At 43.6% G+C, this 24,061-nt stretch overlaps 1 protein-coding gene across 1 annotated transcript in view; it reads left to right on the forward strand.

Annotated features, from left to right (window-relative positions):
- Window positions 1–24,061, forward strand: part of rnf213a (ring finger protein 213a) — a 54,996-nt gene that overhangs the window by 23,287 nt on the left and 7,648 nt on the right. Inside the window, exons 27-56 of the mRNA XM_056288447.1 lie at window positions 77–3,682; window positions 3,772–3,896; window positions 4,005–4,118; window positions 4,202–4,326; window positions 4,419–4,541; window positions 4,646–4,698; window positions 4,961–5,120; window positions 5,212–5,353; window positions 6,009–6,200; window positions 7,596–7,726; window positions 7,827–7,984; window positions 9,176–9,382; window positions 10,420–10,619; window positions 10,750–10,870; window positions 11,767–11,867; window positions 11,964–12,146; window positions 13,835–13,995; window positions 14,121–14,220; window positions 15,905–16,019; window positions 18,891–19,098; window positions 19,524–19,720; window positions 21,010–21,132; window positions 21,295–21,405; window positions 21,517–21,759; window positions 21,851–21,926; window positions 22,035–22,069; window positions 22,177–22,277; window positions 22,385–22,541; window positions 23,400–23,574; window positions 23,688–23,779. Of these exons, the coding sequence (XP_056144422.1) occupies window positions 77–3,682; window positions 3,772–3,896; window positions 4,005–4,118; window positions 4,202–4,326; window positions 4,419–4,541; window positions 4,646–4,698; window positions 4,961–5,120; window positions 5,212–5,353; window positions 6,009–6,200; window positions 7,596–7,726; window positions 7,827–7,984; window positions 9,176–9,382; window positions 10,420–10,619; window positions 10,750–10,870; window positions 11,767–11,867; window positions 11,964–12,146; window positions 13,835–13,995; window positions 14,121–14,220; window positions 15,905–16,019; window positions 18,891–19,098; window positions 19,524–19,720; window positions 21,010–21,132; window positions 21,295–21,405; window positions 21,517–21,759; window positions 21,851–21,926; window positions 22,035–22,069; window positions 22,177–22,277; window positions 22,385–22,541; window positions 23,400–23,574; window positions 23,688–23,779 (7,635 nt within the window). The remainder of the gene's footprint in view (window positions 1–76; window positions 3,683–3,771; window positions 3,897–4,004; window positions 4,119–4,201; window positions 4,327–4,418; window positions 4,542–4,645; window positions 4,699–4,960; window positions 5,121–5,211; window positions 5,354–6,008; window positions 6,201–7,595; window positions 7,727–7,826; window positions 7,985–9,175; window positions 9,383–10,419; window positions 10,620–10,749; window positions 10,871–11,766; window positions 11,868–11,963; window positions 12,147–13,834; window positions 13,996–14,120; window positions 14,221–15,904; window positions 16,020–18,890; window positions 19,099–19,523; window positions 19,721–21,009; window positions 21,133–21,294; window positions 21,406–21,516; window positions 21,760–21,850; window positions 21,927–22,034; window positions 22,070–22,176; window positions 22,278–22,384; window positions 22,542–23,399; window positions 23,575–23,687; window positions 23,780–24,061) is intronic.

Genomic DNA, 24,061 nt, shown 5'->3' on the forward strand with positions numbered 1-24,061 from the left:
TTTCTGAATTGTTGCAGTCATTTAATATTCAACATTTTACTAATGTTGCACTTTAATTTCTAAATTTACTTAATAGAGCCAGGCAGTGAACAGCTCATTCATAGATGTCTTCCCAAACATTTCCTGCCGACCACCAAAAGAGGTTTTAATGTTAGAGATGAGGAAGCTAGAAGATCCCACTTTTATGAACCTTGAGGACCCAGTGATGGATGATCAAGTATTTAGAAGTGAAGACTTCCAGAGACCATATCAGTACCTCACACGGTTTTATAACCATGAAGATCTTGAAACTTTCTTCTACCGTGGTGTTGAAGGCTCACATGTAGAATGTCTACAAATGCTTCTCATGTACTGTGGCGTTATGGACCCATCCTGGGCAGAATTGAGAAATTTTGCATGGTTCCTGAACCTTCAGCTGAAAGACTGTGAGACATCTGTTTTTTGTGATGCCAGCTTGGTTGGGGATACTCTGAAAGGATTCAAGAAATTTGTTGTGGACTTCATGATTCTTATGGCTAAGGACTTTGCCACGCCATCACTCAGCATTTCTGATCAGAGTCTTGGGAGGAAGCAAATGGACCTGACTAAGCTCCGTGATGAAGATTTGGCCCCATTTCTTATAAGGAAAAGATGGGAGTCGGAACCTCATCCATACATCTTCTTTAATGATGACCATGTGTCAATGACCTTCATAGGATTTCATCTTCAGCCTAATGATCAAATGTTTGTTGATGCCATTGAGCCCTCTTCTAGAAGGGTCATTAAAAAAAACATCATGACTATGGAGCTGTATGAGGGCCTCAAGCTACAGAGAGTTCCTTTCAACATTGACTTTGATCACCTACCCAGAGGAAAGAAAATTGAGCAGCTCTGCAGTGTCCTTGGCATCCAGTGGCCTCTTGATCCTGATGAAACATATGAGCTGACCACTGACAACATACTGAAGATGTTAGCAATCCATATGCGGTTCCGGTGTGGCATCCCTGTCATCATCATGGGAGAGACAGGGTGTGGCAAGACTAGACTCATCAAATACCTTTGTGAATTACGGAGGGCTGGAGTGGCCACAGAGAACATGAAATTGGTCAAAGTGCACGGAGGGACAAGTTCTGATATGATTTACACCAGAGTCAAAGAAGCAGAAGTCATTGCTTGTATCAACAAAAAGGACTATGACATTGATTCCGTTCTCTTCTTTGATGAGGCCAACACAACAGAGGCCATCAGCAGTATTAAGGAGATCCTCTGTGACCAAACGGTCAAGGGTGAAGTTTTGACACCCCATTGTGGATTGCAAATTATAGCTGCATGCAACCCTTACCGAAAGCACACGGATGAGATGATTGAGAGGTTAGAATCTGCTGGCCTTGGGTACCGAGTTCGAGCCAAAGACACAGATGAAAAGCTGGGGTCCATCCCACTACGGCAGTTGGTGTACAGAGTTCAGTCATTGCCACCAAGCATGATCCCTCTTGTGTGGGATTTTGGACAGTTAAATGATCAAACAGAGAATATGTACATCCAACAGATTGTGCAGAGAGTAGTCGGCATCAGTGCAATCTCTGATGTAGGATACATCAAGGTGATCACAGATGTCCTGTCAGCCTCGCAGAGATATATGCGAAAGAGGAAAGATGAGTGCAGCTTTGTCAGCTTACGGGACGTGGAACGCTGTATGCAAACTTTTGTGTGGTTCCATAAGAACCATGACATGCTTTTTGCTGAGCTGGAAGAGTTGGAGAGAAAACAAAATTCTGAGATGACTGAAAGACACCAAATTGATCCAGAGGTCCGGGACCCTGTGCTCTGGTCTCTGGTCATGGCTGTAGGTGTGTGCTATCATGCTTGCCTAGAACACAAGGAAAAATACAGACAGAAAATCTGCAAAAGTCTACCAGTGTATACCTCAGTGAAAGTGATGCAGGAAATCTCACTTATGCAAGATCTACTTTTGAGTGGTGTTCCCTTGGGGGAAACTATCGCAAGAAACAGTGCACTCAAAGAGAACGTCTTCATGATGGTACTTTGCATTGAGTTAAGGATCCCTCTCTTTTTGGTTGGAAAGCCTGGAAGTTCAAAATCTTTGTCTAAAACTCTGGTGGCAGATGCAATGCAGGGCCAAGCTGCTCACACAGAGCTCTACAAAAAGCTGAAACAGATTCACTTAGTGTCCTTCCAGTGCAGCCCTCACTCAACACCAGAAGGCATTATTAACACATTCAAACAATGTAGTCGCTTCCAGGAAGGAAAGAATCTGAATGAATACATCTCTGTTGTGGTCCTTGATGAGATAGGGTTGGCTGAAGACTCCCCCAAAATGCCACTGAAAACCCTTCATCCACTGCTAGAGGAAGGATGCATTGATGATGAGCCATTGCCACACAAAAAGGTGGGATTCATTGGAATCTCGAATTGGGCCTTGGACCCTGCTAAGATGAACAGAGGTATCTTTGTCTCTCGAGGTGACCCTGATGAGAAGGAACTCATAGAGAGTGCCAAAGGAATATGCTCCTCTGATGCAATGATTTTGGACAAGGTCAGGGATTTCTTCCAACCCTTTGCCAGAGCCTACTTGAATATCTGTCGTAGACAGGGGAAAGGATTTTTTGGCCTGCGTGACTACTACAGCTTGGTAAAGATGATTTTTGCGTCATCCAAAACTTCTCAACATAAACCAAGTGCAGAGAAGATTGTGGAGGCAGTGCTGAGAAATTTCAGTGGCAGAGATGATATGGATGCAGTAACCGTCTTTACTAAAAGACTGCAGATTTCCCCCAACCTTGAGGGCATCAATACTATTGAGCTTGTGAGACAAAACATTTTGGCTATCGGACAAGAGGAAGAGTGCCGGTACTTGCTGGTTCTTACAAAAAACTATGCAGCCCTACAGATCTTACAACAAACTTTCTTCTTACACAGTGGCCACCCTGAAATAATATTTGGCTCTAGCTTCCCAAAGGACCAAGAATACACCCAAATATGCCGCAACATCAACAGAGTAAAGATCTGCATGGAAACAGGCCAAACTGTTGTGCTCCTGAACTTGCAGAACCTATATGAAAGTCTCTATGATGCGCTCAACCAATACTATGTTTCCCTGGGGGGACAGAAATATGTGGACCTTGGCCTGGGAACCCATCGTGTCAAATGCAGGGTGCATCAAGACTTCAGACTCATTGTCATTGAAGAAAAAGAAGTGGTCTACAAACAGTTCCCAATTCCTCTTATCAACAGACTGGAGAAGCATTACTTAGACATCCACACTGTCCTCAAGGTTGAGCAGAAGAGAATTGTGGAGGAACTGGAAAAGTGGGTTAAACAGTTTGTGTCTCTCAGTAGTCAACATGTGGTACCTCAGTCCCACAAGTACCAACCGGCAGATGTTTTTATTGGGTACCATTCAGACACATGTGCCTCTGTAATTCTTCAAGTGATTGAAAATCAAAAGGAGGACATGGAAACCTCAGATTCTGACAGAAGAGTTGTGGATGAGGCTAAACTCATACTGCTGAACTGTGCTACACCAGACTCTGTGGTACGCTTGGACTGCACTGGGCTTCCCAAAGTGGAGAGTGAATATCTCACTATGGTCTACTTTGAAAAGCAGAAGAACAGTTGCTTGGCTGACTTTGTCCTTGCTCACACACGTCAGGATGCCCGGTGCTGGTCCTTCTTCACAGAGGTACCAGTGAAGTTTTTGAATTGTACAAATCTCAGATATACTCTGGACTCAGCCTCTATTTCCTTGCTAAATATGATTTTATTCTACAGGTGACCACATTCTCCAGACTGCTGACAGCATCTGACTTGGAACCACTGGAGCAAGTCTTCCACAGTGTGGAGCTTCTCTCACTCCAGCAGTTTGACACGGAACACTCCTTCCTCAAGAAAATCCGGTTTGTTGATGTATTGCATTGATTTTAGTATGGATTTTACCATCTAAATTTGAAGCGATAAAATGAAAAACTGAATTAATTTGAAACAATACATTTTTGGCTTCTTAGACATTTTCTTACAGCTGAAAACAGAAGCAAATGTGCATCTGACCACAAGATCCTCTTCATTCAGTGTGATTTTGATGAAGATTCTCATAGTGCCAATCTTATTGCATCGGCAAGGTAGGTCAATTATAATATATTTCTCACAGATTATACGCAGCGTTGTGGTTTTTGTCTTATTGGGTTCTCTTGTGCATTGTCAGGTACTCATCCATAAATGAAATAAACAAAACCAGCCAAGAGAGCAAGGGAGGCAAGGTGTTTGTTTACTTCATTACCAAGCTGCCAAGAATGGAAGGAGGGGCTCCCTATGTTGGGTTTCAAGGAGGTGATTTGAACACACACCTGTGAAATTGAATTTACTTTTCTCATTAAATTTAAGATGCAGGAACTATGTTTTGATGTTCCAACCTTTAACAGGCCCCTGGAGATCTGTTCATATCGACGACCTCAGACGGTCAAAAGATATTGTGTCAGACATCAAAGCCCTGAGAAACCTGACAATCAGTCAACTGTTTGAGGAAAGGATGAATCACCGTGAATGTAAAACTGTTTTGTTTCATTACACAATACGTTCCTTTGATCAAAATATTCCTTGGTATAAAATCATTTGTGGCAATAAATTAACAAAAGGGTTTCACCTACAGCCATGGAAGCAGATGAGATAGAGCAACATGATATGGAATGTGAAGACCAAACTGTGAGTAAACCTCCCTCAAATAAAAATAAAACAAGACAAAACACAACACGAATTTCTCAGGTTGTTGCTTTCCCGAGAAATGAGGCTTGTGGCTTTCTTTTTTCCACTTGAATTGAAAATTAACACATTTAAGTGAGTAAGCAAAAAATAAGCAATCCATTTTCAAAAATGCTGAAGTGTAATTTTTGTCTTGGCTGTTTAAATCTACGCTTATTGCTCTTGATGTCCAATTACAGTTTGTTTTGATCTGCCTTGCCTCTAGCTTCAGAGCTTCAAGGACGCACTTGACACTACAGTTTTACTACGGAGCTGTGTGCAGAGTGCTGTGGGCATGCTGAGGGACCAGGTACAGAGCGGCTCCCGTAGTACCAGAAGAGTGGAGATCCTTTTGACACTCCTCAATGATGGTGATGAAATGAAAGGTAGCAACAAGTTCTTTAACTCTACTCGGCTCTCTTTTGGTGCTACAGATTACAATGGAAATCATGTTTTCTATTTCATGTTTCTCAACAGCGAAATTTCTGAGAACTGTGAAGCGGCGCCTACACTCTTTACTGGTGGCTCATGATGGCAACACTTTTTCATCCATCAAAAGCAACTGGGTCATTAACGAGGCTTCCAACATTGATGCTTTGCAAGAAGGAGGAACCTTCAGGTATGTTCTTTACAAGAAAAATTCACTTATTTTCAACCTTATCGCTACAACAGGGCATGCACATGAAAAACACCTGCAGTTGTTCCTGATCATTTCTGCATCTCCAGAACAGCAGTGAAACAGTTTTTTTTTTCTGGCTACAAAGTGATGTGTTGTGATGTCATTTGGCGGCCAGAAAAACTTACAGCCTTGCATGGTTTCTAATTCTCTAATCTACTCAAAACACGCTGTTCAAAAAACACGTCCTCATTCTCTCGGCTTAGATATGTTTCCATTGGTGTAAATGGCGTCCTACAACACTGGCACAGAGGATTTTGCGGACAACGTTAAAGAAGTTAGTGTGCAGCAATGCATTCTGGTACATGCAGGCGCTGTAAGAAAGACTGAGCAGGCGAACACCAAATTCTCCGCCAATATAGTACGCATTGAGGACTTTATTGCTTCAGTCAACATTACTCATCAGTACTTATTGCACATACATAAAACAATCGTTGAAATTTCCCCTTGACATAACACACATTTTTTTGTTTGTATTTAGTACAACAGCAGTGCAGTATTTGATACAGTGTACATTTAAGCGCAAGTAACCACTGATGCGTCTTAATTTTAAATAGTTATTTTAACCCTTTTTTTGGGGGGGGGTTGTTCATGACAGGAATACTTTATGGAAACGGATCCAAGCTGTGGTCATCCCCTTGTTAGCCCACCTCATTTCCTTCATTGACCGGGACCAGAACCTGGACATGCTGGTCGACACCAACTCTGATGAATCTGTTAAGAAACTGTGGTTGGATATCTTTGGCGATGATAAACTGCTGGATGTTCCAAATGTAACACTTGACTCCAGGTAATTGATTGTTTTGATGCAATTTGAGTTTCAAGTATCAAGTTTATCAAACACAAATAAGTTCACAAAATTACAAGTACCAGGAATTTACCTTGGTGTGATGCTCAACACAAAGACACTGGGACATTACCCCGGTGTTAAAGCGGCAGTAGACAACTTTTTTTGCTTTAATTCATTATGAAGTAAATGTGGATTGCACAGTGTAATGGCTATAGTATAATGACACCATCTGCGTGTAGATGGGGACCCAATTATGCAATTCTGTCTGCCACTGGGTACGATCTCACGGGAAAATGAAGGCTCGATTTATGGCTCAAAGGAAGTGCGTCAACCATTGCGCAACCAAAAGAGGAAGAGGATGGCGCTTTTGTTTTCTCCGGTAGCTATCGGTTGCTATCCCCAGTAGCGGAAATGGCAGATGGTGGAACAACCGAAGTGACAGTGGAAACTCTACCCGGCCAGAGGAAAAAAAACCCGTTTGATGGAGTTGGCAAAGAAGGGGAAAAGGGAGTGTGATATAAACAGAGGTGAAACAAGAGTGAACCTCAGACGGGCATTCACTCAATGGAGCGAGCTGCGGTGTTTTATGAAACGCTGTTTCCCCGTTGAGCTCTGTTCCCCCTTAGCCAGATTAAAGCATTCACATGGAAATGGGTTGGCTATCGGTTACGATTAGGTAGGTTAATGTAAGTGTTAGGTCAAACCTAGGGTTAGGTTGAGGCTAGGTTAAGGTTAATCAAAGTGTTCAACCAATCAAGGTGTTGTATCGAACTATGGCTAGGGGGTAACAGATCTCGACGGGGAAACAGAGTTCGGTACAACACCCGGGACTTGAGCGGGTTCCAAGCCGACATTCAGTTGGCATTCTTTCTTCTGGATCGGTAAGTAACGCAACCCGCCTACTTATTAATACTACCGGATGTTTTACTCTGCCTTTATCATAGTGCTGAGATCAGGGTTTCTAGTTCAAATTGGGATTCGTACGGTTGTTTCTTGCTTTGGACAGTAGCCAGGCTGCTAATAAATGGAAAGCGATCTGGCTGTCTTTGCGACAACGGTGCAGGCAACGAAAACACTTGGAAACGCTAGGGGAGGAGAAAGTTGAAAAATTGTCTACAGCTGCTTTAAGTAGAAAAAACAAAACCCAAAAGTGCATGGGAGGTATACAAATAAATGATGTATAGTAAAGTATGTTTGCTTTGAGACATTTTTTAATTTGATTAATTTACTCAAATCAAACATTATCTTTTTATTACACCATCTTTCCGAATACCATTATTTACTATTTACTAATATACTCTATATTCTCTCTGCCTCGCCCTCTGATTTCTTGCTCTCTCTCTCCTCTCTTCTGTCTCACTCACTCTCTCTGTACAATATGCTGCTTGGTCTAAGCTCTGAGACAAGAACCATCCTCATGCACAACTATATTGCCGAGGATAAGAAAATTGGCTGCAGCATGCCTTTCGGCTGGAGGATCAAGGACTACCTGGATGAACTCTGGGTTCATGCCCTTCAATATGAAGGTAGTGGCCTGTAGTACTTTTTTTTGCTGTGGTTTATCTTATTGATATGTCACCACTTTAATGTCATTATGTCTCTTTGACCTCATGTTTTGTTTGATAGGTCACACACAAAGTCAGTTTGAAGAGTTCTTTAGGAAGACTCCACTCGGCCAATTCATTGCAAAAGTAGACCGGGACATGCAAACAGAGTTTTTCCACCGATACCTACAAGATTTCATCTCCATGACAATGAATGTGGCCTGTCAGAAAGATCTTGAGGTAGTTTGTTACTTGTTTTTATTTTTTTTCTATCTTTTTTGGTCAGAGCTTTATCCTTGATTGCTTTTTTTTCAGGTTGCGATTTAAAGCCACAATCCTGAAGATTGTTGTTTTTTTTTGGGTTTTTTTTGTTGTTTTTTTTTTTTCAATTTATTGTTGCTTAATGGTAAATGCGTTAGTGTTAGACAGCTCCAAATCGTAGAGATCGCTCCAAAATGAAACAAGATGTGTCAGTGCTTTTGTTTCATGACCAAAAAAAAAAACATGTTTGAGCCCAAATTTGTTTTGTGTGGAAGCCACAACAACTTTGGCTTCTCTACAAACACTGCTATGTGCCCTCTTCCTCATTTGGCTGTGGCCCAAAACACTATGCGCTATACCATTTCTTCCAGGGAAGTCGTATACGCAGTGAAACAGGAAAAAAACTACAGCCTAGTAGGGTTTCTAATACTCTAATGTACTTAAAACACGCTGCTCAAAAAACACATCTTCATTCTCTCAGCTAAGTTACGTTTTGGATGGTGGAAATTATGCCCCACAACACTAGCCCAGAGGGTTTTATGGACACTGATACACAAGTTTACATGCAACGCATTCTAGTATGTGTAGGCGCTGTTCATCAGTACTGGTTGCACATACACAAAACCACTGACAGCATTTCCCTACTAAATGATTTGGATTTTCTTTGCTTAGTTAGTGGTTTATAGATTAATGTTGTTATAAACTGTCACGGCACAATGGCGCAGTGGTTAGCGCGGTCGCCTCACAGCAAGAAGGTCCTGGGTTCGAGCCCCAAGGTAGTCCAACTTTGGGGAGTCGTCCCGGGTTGTCCTCTGTGTGGAGTTTGCATGTTCTCCCCGTGTCTGCGTGGGTTTCCTCCGGGTGCTCCAGTTTCCTCCCACAGTCCAAAGACATGTAGGTCAGGTGAATCGGCCGTACTAAATTGTCCCTAGGTGTGTGTGTGTGTGTGTGTGTGTGTGTGTGTGTGTGTGTGTGTGTGTGTGTGTGTGTGTGTGTGTGTGTCGGCCCTATGATGGACTGGTTAGTTAGCGACACCAGTGATGGAAAGTATTGAAAATGACATTTGTTTACACACAAGTCTTAAAAATTATCACTTTGTAGACCTGTTTTCAAAAGGCTGCATTTTTACTGGGTATGTTTGATTTTGTTAATTCATATTGTCTTCTCTAGCTCCTTTGTGGCGCTTTACACTGTTGTGTCAATGAGCTGCGATTGCGCCATAATGCTCTTGATAAAGAAGTGTCTCTTCCATGGGTCCATGCTGCCTACCATGAGTTCAAGACTCGATTGCTGAACCTCTCCAGAATGATCAGTCTTGAGCCCCGGGTGACCCAGGACCTCCTGACACATGCTCATGCTAAAGATGGGATGGAGCTGGTGAGCCTGAAAATATCTAATGAAACGCTACTTAAAAACACTTACAGAAATTTCTAGAAATAATTTTCCATTCAAGAATGCAGAAATGCAAATGTTTAAATTCATCTGGTATATGCAGTAGAACCCACTCCAGTCAAGCTCCTGACTTATACCTGATACCTTATATATATATATATATATATATATATATATATATATGATGAAATATGTGATATATATGATGACTTTGATACTTGACAACTCAAATGTTTTTTTTAAAGCCCTGACAACCTAGTATATTTTCATACCACCTAAACCTCAGATGAGTCAAGGTCTTATTTGTCGAGAACCTTGTTAATAAGATCACTCCCAGGGTGTCCAGGTGGCGTAGCGGTCTATTCCATTGCCTACCAACACGGGGATCGCCGATTCGAATCCCCATGTTACCTCCGGCTTGGAAGCCGGATGTGGGTATGTGTCCTGGTCTCTGCACTAGCACCTCCTCTGGTTAGTCGGGGCGCCTGTTCGGGGGGGGGGATACCATGATCCTCCCACGCGCTACGTCCCCCTAGCGAAACTCCTCACTGTCAGGTGAAAAGAGGCGGCTGGCGACTCCACATGTATCCGAGGAGGCATGTGGTAGTCTGCAGCCCTCCCCGGATCGGCAGAGGGAGTGAAGCAGCAACCAGACGATTCGGAAGAGTGGTGTAATTGGCCGGATACAATTAGGGAGAAAAGGGGGAAACTCCCAAAAAAAAAAACATCACTCCTGTCAGTCCAAAGCTGTATTTTAACCTGTTTAACTCGATTGTAATTTTTTTTCCAACTATGGTTAATTCGAGGCCCATCCCCATGAGTACCACACAACCAAACCTTTCAACAACCTCTGTTAAAGTCGAGGTCCAGATAGGTTGACTATTTTTTCCCCTCCCGGGGTGGGGGTTATCTTAACCGGGTTCAACTGTATGTTTTCTTGGGGTACACACAGATTTGAATTCCTTTCGTTTTTAATTTGACTGTGCTTTGAATTATAGCAACCGTATTCTTTTGCCTTCTAGCTGCTGGACGTGTATGCTGCGTTTGCCTGCATGGAGCACCTAGACCCCCAAACTGACCTACAGTCCCTGGCCACAGATGCCAAGAGACAGGAATGGCTCAGGCACGTCAAAAAGCTTCAGATTCCCATCGAGTTAATCTGCTCTGAAGACAGTTTCACACTCTATGGAGAGAGAAGCAAGACCATGATCTGTAGAGTTCGGTGAGCCTAATTTTCTTTTTTTTTTTTTTTTTTTTTTGTATCTTTACAAATGTCATCTTAAGATACTACTTCAGTTGTTCTGGGTTTGCCGTCTTAAGTTTTTTTCAGTTCATTGCTTTGTTTTATTTAGGTCCGGATGGAACCGTATCTTCTCCTTGTCTCTGTTTGTGGAGCACATGTTGATGGGCGTTGAGGAGGTGGACAAGAAGTTGACCCCATTAGTCCTGAAACATACCCAGCAGCTCGGCATGGTTGGTGCTACGTGGTTGACATAAGCGTACTTTTGATAATAAAAGTCGCCTAATCGAATGGTGTTAGCATTACGTTCCTGAAGATAGTTGCTGTGTTTACAATGCTGTCAACCATGGTGATGGCTTGTAATTGCATGCTAATACACGGTAACTGGTTTTCTCACCACCAGACTAACAGGGTTGAACCTGGGTTTTAGCCATGGTTGTTGTGATATCTGGTGTTAAAGTTCTTTCATGACCTTGATCATGCATATCTGCTGGCTAGCCACAGCAATTTTGCTTTTTCAAACTTAAACTTTCCGCAACCTGCCTTCTTTTTCCACATTCGCCGGCTACACTGAAGACAAATCAATCTGTGCCATATAATTGTTTTCCCTGCAGTCCTCCCTGAAGGTAACCACAAACATGAGCAACTGCAAAAGCATTTATGATTTGGGTATTTGTGAGCTAGCTACTGTCTTAAATATCCAATAGCTCTGTTTAAATCTTTGGGATTGTAACTTTAAACCATCATGCGGCACAGTGGCGCATGATGGTTTAAAGCACGGTTGCCTCACAACAAGAAGGTCCTGGGTTCGAACCCCAGCGGTAGTCTAACCTTGGGGGTTGTCCTGTGTGTAAAGTTTGCATGTTTTCCCCATGTGGGATTCCTCCCACAGTCCAAAGACATGTAGGTCAGGTGAATCGGCCATACTAAATTGTCCCTAGGTGTGAATGTGACGGCCCTGTGATGGACTGGCAGCCTGTCCAGGGTGTTACCCCGCCTGCTGCCCAGTGACTGCTGGGATAGGCTCCAGCGTCCCGCAACCCTAATTAGGATAAACAGCTTGGATAATGGATGGACTTTAAACCATCATCCACACTAACACACTTATCACATTTGTTCTTCCACCAAGATACTGGAAGACAATTCAGATCTCAAAATGCTGCAGCCATTCGAGGCAGTGATTGGCATGCTCAGAGCCTGCAGAGATGGAGTGGTAGAAAGCATCTTCAGGTTGGGATTTACTTTTTATATCTCTTGCCTTGTGCAGCTATATCTTGTCTTGACTCTTGCCACACTGAGTGTTAATCTCATACATGTTTCATCTAGGTTTGGGCCCCAGCCCTGCCCTGTGTGTATGGGGGACCCCCAAGATCCACTCAGTCTTCCATGTGACCACATCTACTGTGTGGTGTGTATCAGACAATGGCTGATAGCTGGTCAGATGTACTGTCCCCTCTGTATGCAGCCTGTTCCAGATGACTTTCCCATGGCTCCTTCAGAAGAGACAAGGTATCCAGTTTTACATAGATTTTTGCAGTGCTGGGAGAATCGGGTCCAACAAGTCAGTATCCTAAGAGTTTATCTGCCCCACCCATTTACTAAACCAGCTGATCCTAATCAACACCACTCTTCGGCAAGGTAGAAGAGACTAGTAAGGTGAAATCAGCTGGCTGAGTGCATGTGTAGGGCAAATACATGGTTAGGAGTTTGACTTGCTAGACCCGATTCTCCCACCTCTGGATTTTTGTGTCATGTTATATTGTTGATGCTTCCAATCAGTGAGTTAAATTTCAATGAATCAACTGCCGCTGTGGGCTATGCATCTTAAATTGGGGTCACTCACTCCGGGACGCAAATTGTGGTCACTCACGCATGAACGACATGAGAGGCATGCTTAGTAGGGATGCTTAACGGCCACTAAACGCATGCTCATCAGTGTTTGATATATTAACTATATACATTTCAAAATTCCATTCCATTCCATTTTCCAAGCTGCTTATCCTAATTAGGGTCACGGGATGCTGGAGCCTATCCCAGCAGTCACTGGGCAGAAAGAGGGGAAACACCCTGGACAGGCCTGCAGTCCGTCGCAGGGCCGACACAAACACACACACACACACACACACACACACACACACACACACCTAGGGACAATTTAGTACGGCCGATTCACCTGACCTACATGTCTCTGGACTGTGGGAGGAAACCGGAACACCCGGAGGAAACCCACGCAGACACGTGGAGAACAGGCAGACGCCACACAGCATGACCTGGAATGACCCCCAAGGTTGGACAACCCCGGGGGTTCAAACGCAGGACTTAATTGCTGTGAGGCGACGGCGCTAACCACTTGGGCACCATGCCGCCCATTTCAAAATTACTCAGAATAATAATAATCTAACTAAAATGCCTCCATTTTATTAAATGTATTAAATGTAAATGCACAGCACAACTGCTGCTGTGGGCTATGCTTTGCAAATAGTGGTCACTCGTTCACTCATGGATGCAAATTGTGGTCACTCACTCATGGACGACCTGAATGGGATGCTTAGAAGGGACATTTAGTCGGACGCGCTTGCCTACTAAACACGTGCTTGTTAGCCTTTGCTATATTAACGATATAATTTCAGAATTCCTCGGAATAATAATAATAATCTAACTAAAATGCTTCCATTTTATTAAATGTATCAATCCACACTGACTCCCTTTCTCATTAAACACTGACTTGCTCCACCTAAACGCGCAGCACGGGTGCGCCCTGGGTCTGGGAAGTTTCTTTTTCCATACAAATTCATGTGCTTAACGTCAGATCAAGTTGAAAGTGAGGGTAAAAAAAGATGACCATTAACCTCTACATAGGATGAGAGTGTGTGTGTGTCTGTGTGTTGAGGTTTTAGAACCTTGTTAAGGGAAGAGTCAAGTGCATAAATGTGTCTGAGTGATGATGGTACATGTTGGAGCAGGAAATTGACCATGGTTAGGGTAAAAAAAAGAAGAAGGGGTATTCGGATTGGCCTCACTCGGATACAGTTGTTTATCGGTGAATGAAAACCTTACTGCATGCCTGCATTCACACATTCAACCAAGTAACAATTAGTTTGGGTACTTAAGTAAATTATACCTATGAGATGGAGACAGACCAGTATATGTAATGTTGTCTTGTGACCTAATTGCTTTGTGAAATGTGTCTCTTGCAGGACTCTTGTCAGCCAGCACGCTCAGTTCAGAAAGCATTGCAACGCTTTCTTCATAGACCTGGTGTCTACTGTTTGCTTCAAAGACGACTCTCCCCCGTGCCACGCCATCATTTTACATTTGCTTTCCTATCTCATGGTGGAAGCCAAAACTGTTGTAAAAGGTAGACCCTCCTCCCAAATCTGACTCTTAGTACATGCATGTTTGCATACTTGAATACGTGCTCGTGCTTTACGTGTGTATACATCTTCTTGTCTTTCTAAAGTTTTTTTTTTCCTTTTCTGCCAGGTAATCAAATTCTGACTAAGGCACTTTCTCCATTTGACGATTCGTTGGATAAAAATCCGGTGGTTCGGTCGGTAGTGCTCAAGCTCTTGTTGAAGTACAGGTGAGTGGTGAGGGTAGTATGTTTTTCAAAGCCTTCCTCCATCTAAGGCAGGGCTCCCCAGTGACCCGGGCCGCCGATTGCCGGGCTGTGCAAACGCAGACCATTTATTACCAGCTGTGCAAACCTCAGAAAAAGAAAAAAAAAAGATTCCGGGCGTCCGGGTTACGTAGCAGTCTATTCCGTTGCCTACCAACACTGGGAATCGCCGGTTCGAATCCCCGTGTTACCTCCAGCTTGGTCGGGCATCCCTGCAGACACAATTGGCCGTGTCTTGCAGGTGGGAAGCTGGATGTGGGTATGTGTCCTCCCACGCGCTACATCCCCCCGGTGAAACTCCTCACTGTCAGGTGAAAAGAGGCGGCTGGTGACTCCACGTGTATCAGAGGAAGCATGTGGTAGTCTGCAGCTCTCCCCGGATCAGCAGAGGGGGTGGAGCAGTGACCGGGACGGCTCGGGAAGAGTGGGGTAATTGGCCAAGTACAATTGGAGAGAAAAAGGTGGGGGGGGGATAGATTGAATTTGACACCATTTGCATCTGTAGGCCATGTTTGTCCTCTCTCCCCCACTGTTGTAGCCGCCCACAATTATAAGGATTGGTTTCAACCAGTCCCTTAAAACAGTTGTCAGTCCTGTTGCATATTCATTGCATTATCTCTTAAATATATGGCATTTATTCCGGTGCTACATGATTGGTTGTTTTTAATGACGTGTCTGGACACGGGACTAGTTTTCACTGAGTGCATCTCCATTGTATGTCAACAGGTCAGGCTCCGCTTTTTATCCAGTATAACTTAACAAGACACCAGCTTTTAATTATTTCAATTAAGACCATCGAAGACATGTCTAAGACATGTAGGTCAGGTGAATCGGCTGTACTTAATTGTCCCTAGGTGTGAATGTGTGTGTGTGTCTGTGTGTGTGTCTGTGTGTATATCTGTTGACCAGAGATTTATACATCTAAAACCACACACCTAAGTCTACCCACAATCCCCCCTGCACCCACTGTCTTAAAGAGACCATCTCTTCCGCATGGTGGATATCTAACCTCACAGTAGGTCACTACAATACAATATTTCATGTTATAATAGGGCGGCATGGTGGCGCAGTGGTTAGCGCGGTTGCCTCACAGCAAGAAGGTCCTGGGTTCGAACCCCGGGGGGGTCCTCCCGGGTTGGCACAGTGGGTAGTGCGGTTGCCTCACAGCAAGGAGGTCCTGGGTTCGAACCCCAGGGTCGTCCAACCTTCGGGGTCGTCCACTGTGTGGAGTTTGCATGTTCTACCCGTGCCTGCGTGGGTTTCCTGTGGGTGCTCTGGTTTCCTCTCACATGTAGGTCAGGTGAATCGGCCGTACTAAATTGTCCCTCGGTGTGAATGTGTGTTTTGCACACCATGGGAAGAAATCCTTTGGGCACACTGGCTGTGCCAAGAGAATAAAATGCTCTGTTGTATTAGCATCTAAACCTATTAAATTTGAATAATTGCATGTATGAAATAGGCGGTTTTGGTATCAAACAGTGTTCCTGTCATGACCCACGCGTCTCCATGTCAGGTAGCAGACTGGCTGGATTGTGACAATATTCAAAATATAAAACCGGGCCAGGTTTGGGGACTCCTGATCTAAGACTTACCACAATTTCACAGATGCATATCGCTGTTATCAACATTTTTCTTGTTTGTTTTAAAGCTTTGATGAAGTAAAGGAATACCTGCAGCGTCATCTAGCAGCGGTCGAGCAGAGCAACATCCTGGAGGAGTCGGACAAAACGGAACTCTACTCCTTGTACATTAATTGCCTCGAGGTATGCATGCATACAGATGTAGTGTTTTGCTGTGCGGTGCAGGGAAAATACTAAACATCCTTCACTGAACTTTATTAGTTTATAAGATTTGCTGGTTGAATTTGGTCCATATCAGACTTTTATTTAGGCAATTTCCACCTAATCTGATCTCAAACCTACAGGTAAACAAACAAACTTTCGTCTTTAGCATTTGATTGGGGCATTCAGGATTTAGGGTGTGAACTTTACCTCGGAGTTCTGAGGAATTCTGGGAAATATCTGCATCAGTGATGGATTACATTTGGTTTCTAATCCATGTCCATGGCTTTCAAAGAATTACTTCCATCACTGTCACATGGGGGGGGGGGGGTTGCACTAATTTAACACTGAAGAAGGTTATGAAATTGTATATTTGCATGAAATGAATTATATGTGTGAGTTCACATGGGTGCGTTGCTGCATTGCTTGTGAACATGCATGTAAGATGTGTATAATACCCATGTCACAAGTGAATGGCATGTCACTTCCATGTTTGTTGAAGAAAAAAGATCGTCCCTCCATTATTGTCACATTTAAAAAGGGGATGCAGTTACAGTGCAGTTCCTCTTCCTTAATTATACTATGTTGATCAATTAGGGCTGCAGTGGTGTAGAAATGTCCATACGGGGCGCCCGGGTAGCGTGGCGGTCTATTCCGTTGCCTACCAACATGGGGATTGGCAGTTCGAATCCCCACGATACTGCCATCTTGGTCGCGCGTCCCTACAGACACAATTGGCCTTGTGTGCCAGTGAGAAGCCGGATGTGGGTGTGTGTCGTCGCTGCACTAGCGCCCCCTCTGGTTGGTTGGGGCGCATGTCCGGGGCTGGGGGGAATAGCGTGAGCCTCCCATGCGCTACGTCCCCCTGGTGAAACTCCTCACTGTCAGGTGGAAAAAGGTGGCTGGCGACGTCACATGTATCGGAGGGCGGATGTAGTAGTCTGCAGCCCTCCCCGGATCGGCAGAGGGGGGGTGGGGCAGTGACCGGGACAGCTTGGAAAATAGGGTAATTGGCCAAGTACAACTGGAGAGAAAAATGGGTGGAAAAAAAGAAAAGAAATGTCCATCCTACAGAATTAGACAGATGTTACAGTAATACCGCAGGTCATGGGTGTGTGTATTGGGGGGCAGGCTTTACACCAACAGGTATGTATGTCAAGTAATGGTAAAAACACCCTTTGAGCAATTTTAAGCAGGAAAAAAAAAAAGTAATTGAATCTGAGCAAAGAATAGGGCTAACCTAAATAAATAAGTCACCGGCTCACCTGCAGTCTATTCGCACAAGACTTTTATACAGCAATTTGTAATACTTGTGGATGTTTTTTACCCCGTGTGGATCTACTATGTCTGTAGATTGTCAAGTAAAAACCCCAGTACAAATTACCTTCAAATTTTGTGATGGAGGACGGTCCCCTGATAATACTAATCCCTTGCAAACTGAACTTAAATTTGCAAGGAATCCAATTAGCTCTGCTGTTTTACTGGTTTCAGGATTAGTCTGCTGAGTGTCTTGGTGATAATTCGACAAGTTTATGAAGTTTATAAATGATGGCATGTGCATCTCAAACACCACTTAAAATGATGAATATTTGGCTGGGTAATACAACTATCATAACTAGTTGTTATCTTAAGTAACAAAGTGTAAAAACAAATGAGTCTGTCAAGTTGCATTGAACAGCCTACAAAATAAAAACCTGCTTACCAATGGAGGTCTGTGATTTAAGTCCAAAAAGTAAAAACATCAACGCAGAATCAATTAACAAGTAAGTCCAACTGGCTAATAGCGTTCCAGTTTGAATGCACTTGACTGTAAAGGGGTGGCGCAGTGGTTAGCGCAGTCGCCTCACAGCAAGAAGGTCCTGGGTCCGAGCCCCGGGGTAGTCCAACCTTGGGGGTCGTCCCGGGTCGTCCCCTGTGTGGAGTTCGCACGGTCTCCCCGTGTCTGCGTGGGTTTTCTCCCACAGTCCAAAGACATGCAGGCCAGGTGAATCGGCCGCACTAAATTGTCCCTAGGTGTGTGTTTGTGTGTCGGCCCTGTGATGGCCTGGTGGCGTGTCCAGGGTGTCTCCCCGCCTGCCGCCCAATGACTGCTGGGATAGGCTCCAGCATCCAGAGCAGGATAAATGGTTTGGTTAATGGATGGATGGCTTTACTGTAAGGTAGCAGCATTTGGCACAATTGAATATTGTGCTGAATTGGACTTGTTCCTTGTTTTTTCTCACGGAAGTGCATTTAGTTGTCATTTATTTTTGCTCTATCTGTAGTAATTTCAAAAGAAATGTGAAAAAATTTGACCAGACAGTAGGCTACAGTCCAAATATTTAACTACAGTACAACCCACTGTAAAACCAGATGTGTTTGAATACAGAATAGCATATTGCAGTCCGTAACCGTAAGCTCCGGGGGTGCGTGCTGTGGGGGGTGTGGTACAACAAAAATCGTATTTCTGTTGTCGTGCTTGAACGTCTTAACATCAGACCCAACAAAGAGGAGCATTTACAGAACAAAGACAGCATAAGGATTGCCGTATAATGATGAGTTTATTTCAGATTGCACACAGACTAAGCCATGAGGATGGCAACACTCTCAACACTATGGCAACACCATCAAAAAATATTTATGACACTAATAGTGGTAACATCCTCTGTCCCGCGGTAACCTCCCAAATACCACAGTCATGTGTTTGTTGTTGCAGCCCTATAATCTTATTAAGACATTGGACCAGAGTCAGGTTTTCCGTCTATTAAGTCTAATTCTGTAGGTTGAAATGAATGCTGTATGATCATCACATGTGGCGATGCAGCTTGTTTTCAGGTGGTGACTTCACTTTTGCTGCGATTTACATTTAAACAGGATTCCATGTATGAGAGGGTGCATTTCCATAACATATCAGAGCAGCAGGCGTACCTGCAGGATGAAAGAGCTTTCCTGACCCACTATCTGCAGTCAGATGTTGTCTCGACCCACGCAGTCACTGTAAATTACCTGCAGCAGGTGGCCAGGGTGCGTATGGGCCTTGACATGGCTGCCGACCTGCTTGTGCAAAGACTAGCAGCTGAAGGTATGTTAATAACTTCCTTCATACTCAGTTCTGTCTTTAAATGGTAAATGGACTGCGTTTTATGTAGCGCCTTTCTAGCTGCAATAGCCACTCAAAGTGCCTTACAATTATTGAATACTTCATTTTCACCCATGCACACACACTGATGGCAGTGTCAATCATGCAAAGTAACAAGCAGCTCATCGGGTGCAGTTAGGCGTTAGGTGTCTTGCTCAGGGACACCCTGACATTTCTGCCAAGAGGAGCCGAGGATCGAACCGGCAACCCTCCAGTTACAAGACGACCTTCCTCTACCTTCTGAGCCACTGCTGCTCACGTCTCATGACATCTTTTGATTTAAAAGCTGATCGCCAAAACATTTGTGATTGAACAAAGCGTTGATTTGGCAGGTACTTCCCTTCTTTTGTCACTCTCCAATACAACAGAAGCCCAGGTAGACTGTCAGAATGGGACCACAGCTTTTCTGGCCAGTGTTATGGACCTATGTAGATGCAGAGGGAACAATTGGTACCGTGTCTACCTGATCCGCAAGATCTGCAGCCAGAAGGGAGTTGAGTTTGTCCAGGAGCTCCTCAAGAGGGACAACATGCGCTGGCTCTTCCCTGTAGAAGTTATGCAACAGGTACTATTTTTCCACAATTGATTTTTTTTTTCTCTACTTGTCTCCATATTAAAGTGAAGGAATGTCTACTTATATCAACGCTAGTAATAATTTTGATTTATGACCTTGGATCAAGATGGCTGCTTAGTTGAGGAGCTCCGTATAACCATGTTGTACGGAAAAGAAACGTGCCATTTAATATGTCAAAATCTGCAGCACACAAGCAGTGTGATATTTTTACTCGAGCGCACAAGACCGGTACAAAATCAACTCCATCGAGTCCATCGAGCGATGTGGACACTAACCTGGTTACATGGCAGATACAACCGCTGTTTTAAGTGAGCTGAAATCACTCCCAGCCGATTTGAGAACAAAGTTAGACAGTGTGACACTCATCTGACTGACATGGGGAACTCTGTGTCGACATTAGAAAGCAATTTAGCAGATATAAAAAGATATATTTCCTCTAATGCGAAACATATCGAGGAAGAGGAATGACATATAGTCAGCACAAGCGGAGCAGCTAGAAAAGATCGAAACCGCCCTTGCCTTGGCCACCGAGTGAATAGTTTACCTCGAAACTAAAACCTGTAAAACAGAGGCAGAAGGAAGAAATAGTAGTTGCCGTGGATGTAACTCCAGTTCTAGGAGTAGGTATGTAGCCCTCCACAACCTTCCCTATACATCTAAGCACTCTACATCACTGTCTGTGGGAATGCCCCAAAATTCCAATATTCCAGAAGAATGTTATAAAATTACTGTCAGAGTTTATGAATAGAAAAATTCCTTTAAACGCCAGACTCTGTGTGCTTTGGATGTATCTGGAGCACTTTAATAAAACATCAAAATGGACTACATTTCTGGATTTTAGACTTCTTCAAGCCAGAAGAGGGATAGCACTGTATTGGGAAAAGTATGGAAGCTCCATCATTGAGAATGTGGATGGAAGAACTCTCAGCCTGTATTGGACTGGAAAGACTAACTTACATTGCTAAAGGGAAACAGGAGGAATTATTCAAATTCAGAAACCATACATAGACTTATTGAGGGTTGGGAGGACATATCGATTAAAAGAAAAGAGTAAATAATAAATTGTGTATGATGTGTGTGAACGTGGGTATGTGTGTATCTGTGTCTGGTGTTGACTGTTAGGTTAGTGTTGTTAGATATTATACGGAAAAGGATATATGGAAAAGTTTGGGTAATGGATGGATGGATGGAATAAAGTTGTTTTTTTTTATTTATCAAATATCAGTTGAATATCTTGGTTGAATTCGATCACTTACACTCTCATTACATTTTTCTCCCAGTGTCAAGAGGGCAGTCCTATTGACCAGTTCCTTGTGTGCGGAGAGGATTATAAGACTATCAGAGATGCTGTAGCTAAGACGATGATGGAGGGCAAAGTGAAGGGGCTTGACAAGACTTGTGAGGTGGGATTTCACCTCATTCTTTTATGTAACACTCTGAATAATTGGGGAGGGGGAAGGTTACATGACACTGTGGGGCTTTGCTGTGCATGTTTGATATTTGTATTATGAATTATTTGTTTGTACATTTACCAGTGTTAAAATGGAAATCTGTTGTTCCCTTAGGACTGTAAATGCTTGCCACAAAGGAAGGTAGTTTTCCTTCTTCTGGCACTGTTCAGAGAAGTCACCTGTCTCTACAGATCGGCTAGCGTTAGCCTCCACCCAAAGCCCGAGGTAAATCCCAGCACGACAAGTAGATGACCTGTTCTCATATAATTGTCGTCATAAACTGTAAGGCCTCTTTTTTTCTTGTGGTCTTCTACTTATGTTTCTCTATAACTGCAGCAATGCCAAGTGCTGATGGCCTTCATCCAGGCTTCCACAGTCTTAGCCAGCCCACCAGTAAAGGCCTTTGCTCGGGCCCTGGTGACCAACCAGCTCGGGCTATTGACTGTCAAGCATGGGGCTTCTAGTGCCCATTGTGTGGCGGTGGAGCTGACAGTCCACCTAGCAGCCGTCCTACTTTGTGGGACACAGGGGATCCTTGTACCTCTGCAGCAGCTGGCACTGACCCCTGCCAACATGCAAGTAGGTGCACTGTCATGCACTTTCAGTTTGAATAACTAGACTAGTACATTTTGTTAGAGGGAAATAAACATTTCCGCATCTCTCGGTACAGCAAGCCTTCTTGCCCACCATGCCAGAGGATATGTTGGCAGTGGCTCGCCAAGCTCTGGGACAAGTGCGTTGGTACTGTAAGTAAAAGAGAAGTGAAGTCTCAAATGCATGAGTGTCAACTGTAGATGGATACACACCGCCAGAAACTTTCACAATCTTTTTTTTGCTTTATTTTTATTCCACAGATTGTCTGAATGGTCACCCCTGTGTTGTTGGCGAGGTCTGTACAGCTCCAACCTCCATATGATTATTCAACATTAGAGCTTAATGCTGCACTATACCTTTCTTGGAAGTATATTGTTTGAATTTTTCTCTTTGCTTGTCCAGTGCGGCCTACCCACGGAGACTAGAAATTGTTTGGACTGCGGTGCTGTGATTGGGGGAAATAACCACCAGCCTGTTGAAGGATTTACAAATGCTCCGTTGCTGTGAGAGGCTTTTTTTTTTAAATCAATAATTTGAGCAGAAAAGGGCAGCATAGATCTTGGATGTGTACACCTGGCTCTTCCTTGATTTTTGAATTGTCTTTTAACAGGGGCGACCGCACTCAGTCAGGCCACATCCTAGGCGACCCCCGTCGAAGGGACAATCCTGACATGCTGGACACCAAGAACATGTCCCCTGTGTCCTTTAACGTGGTCCGCATGCTCACCCACATGGCCATGCTGCTCGGGGGAAGCAACAACATAAATGTAGGTTACGTTATTGACAGCGTGGCTAATACAACTCAAATTCCGAATTCTGCATTTGGACCAGCCCTGTATGTCAGTGTTCGAACCGCTTCTTTGTTACCTTTTAAAGATACTTCTTGGCAGCAAGTTTTAGTGCTGTTTGTTGATCAACATCAGTGAATTCTTACCTTTTAAACCGATGAACACGTATATGTACATGGAATCCTACCTTAATGTAACGAATGTGAAGTTTTTCCCTTGTACAAGACAAAATGAAATACGACACAGCTTTATTGACAGTTTTCAAAGTAGTGATCGTCACAGCGATGACGCACAATCAGCACTTCTTTACTTTCCCCGACACTCAGTTCTTATGAAGTCCTAATATCCTGCTACGGGCAACAGAGCAGCTTTAATGCAACACGATATATATACACACGCACACACACACACACACTAATGCTAGATTAGTTGAAAAACATGAAGATAAAAAAGCAATATTAACATTGATTGTCAGTTTTGCTTTGTGTATTAAGCCCTGCACGGAGCACTGAGGACCATGCTACCTCCTTCTTGAAATATTTGACTTGTGTTTACCAGAAGTCATCATTTATTGTGGGCATTTACAGAAGCGGAAAGTTGCAGAGTAGAGACATTTTGCAAAGTGTCATTTGTGAACAGATCATGCAAATAACTCATATTTTCTCTCTTACCACCGTCATATTGGGCATCTTACTCAGAGTAGGTCTGCCATTTGCCTGTGGCATTATTCTTGATCCACCGGCATCATTGCAGTCATGGATGGATCAAGGGCGGTGATTTTTTTTTTTTTTTCATTAAAAAGGTGCCTGAAATATTTTGTCATGTGTGTGTTTCCAGCACATCTCCACTATCATCAAGCCTCCAGTTCCTGACCTCGAAGCGTTCCTCCTCGGTCACCTGCAGAAGGATATGGCGCATCTAACCAGGTCTCTGGGCAAGGGCACAGACGACACAGTCAACGCTGTTCACCTCCTCATCAGCAGTCTTCTAGAGCCAAACCAACGTGCCCCATGTAAGGAGTGTAGCGGATTGCCTTCAAGCCAACTTCATTTCTAAACTTAACTGCTAGTTGCCCTCTTAAGTGTATTTGTGAAGGGTGAACTTTGTCTTTGGCTTCTCTCTCAGGGCCTGTCCCGTATGATAATCAGCTTTCCACCAAAGAGGCCAGAAATGGCTGGGAGATGACAAGCGACAACATCATTACTCCTCAGTTAAAGGTAAAAAAAAAAAAAAGTCTACAATGTACGTGTTTTCATCAAATCCTTGCAAGTTAAATTGTTTTTTTCAAGGCAACAAATGTTATCTGATAAAAATGATAATCTTAGTAAGTAGTTTTTGTATGAGATCAGTTCTTTCACTTCAGTAAATTGTCTTGATTTGTCTTGCTAAGACAATATACATGTTTTTTAAATAACTATAAAAGTAACTGGAAACGTGTCCAGTTAAGGCTCCATGGTGCCTTGTGATTGTCATTGACATTGATGATGTTAACAGTGCAT

The sequence above is a fragment of the Lampris incognitus genome, chromosome 10 (assembly GCF_029633865.1).
Source record: "Lampris incognitus isolate fLamInc1 chromosome 10, fLamInc1.hap2, whole genome shotgun sequence".
Classification (NCBI taxonomy): domain Eukaryota; kingdom Metazoa; phylum Chordata; class Actinopteri; order Lampriformes; family Lampridae; genus Lampris; species Lampris incognitus.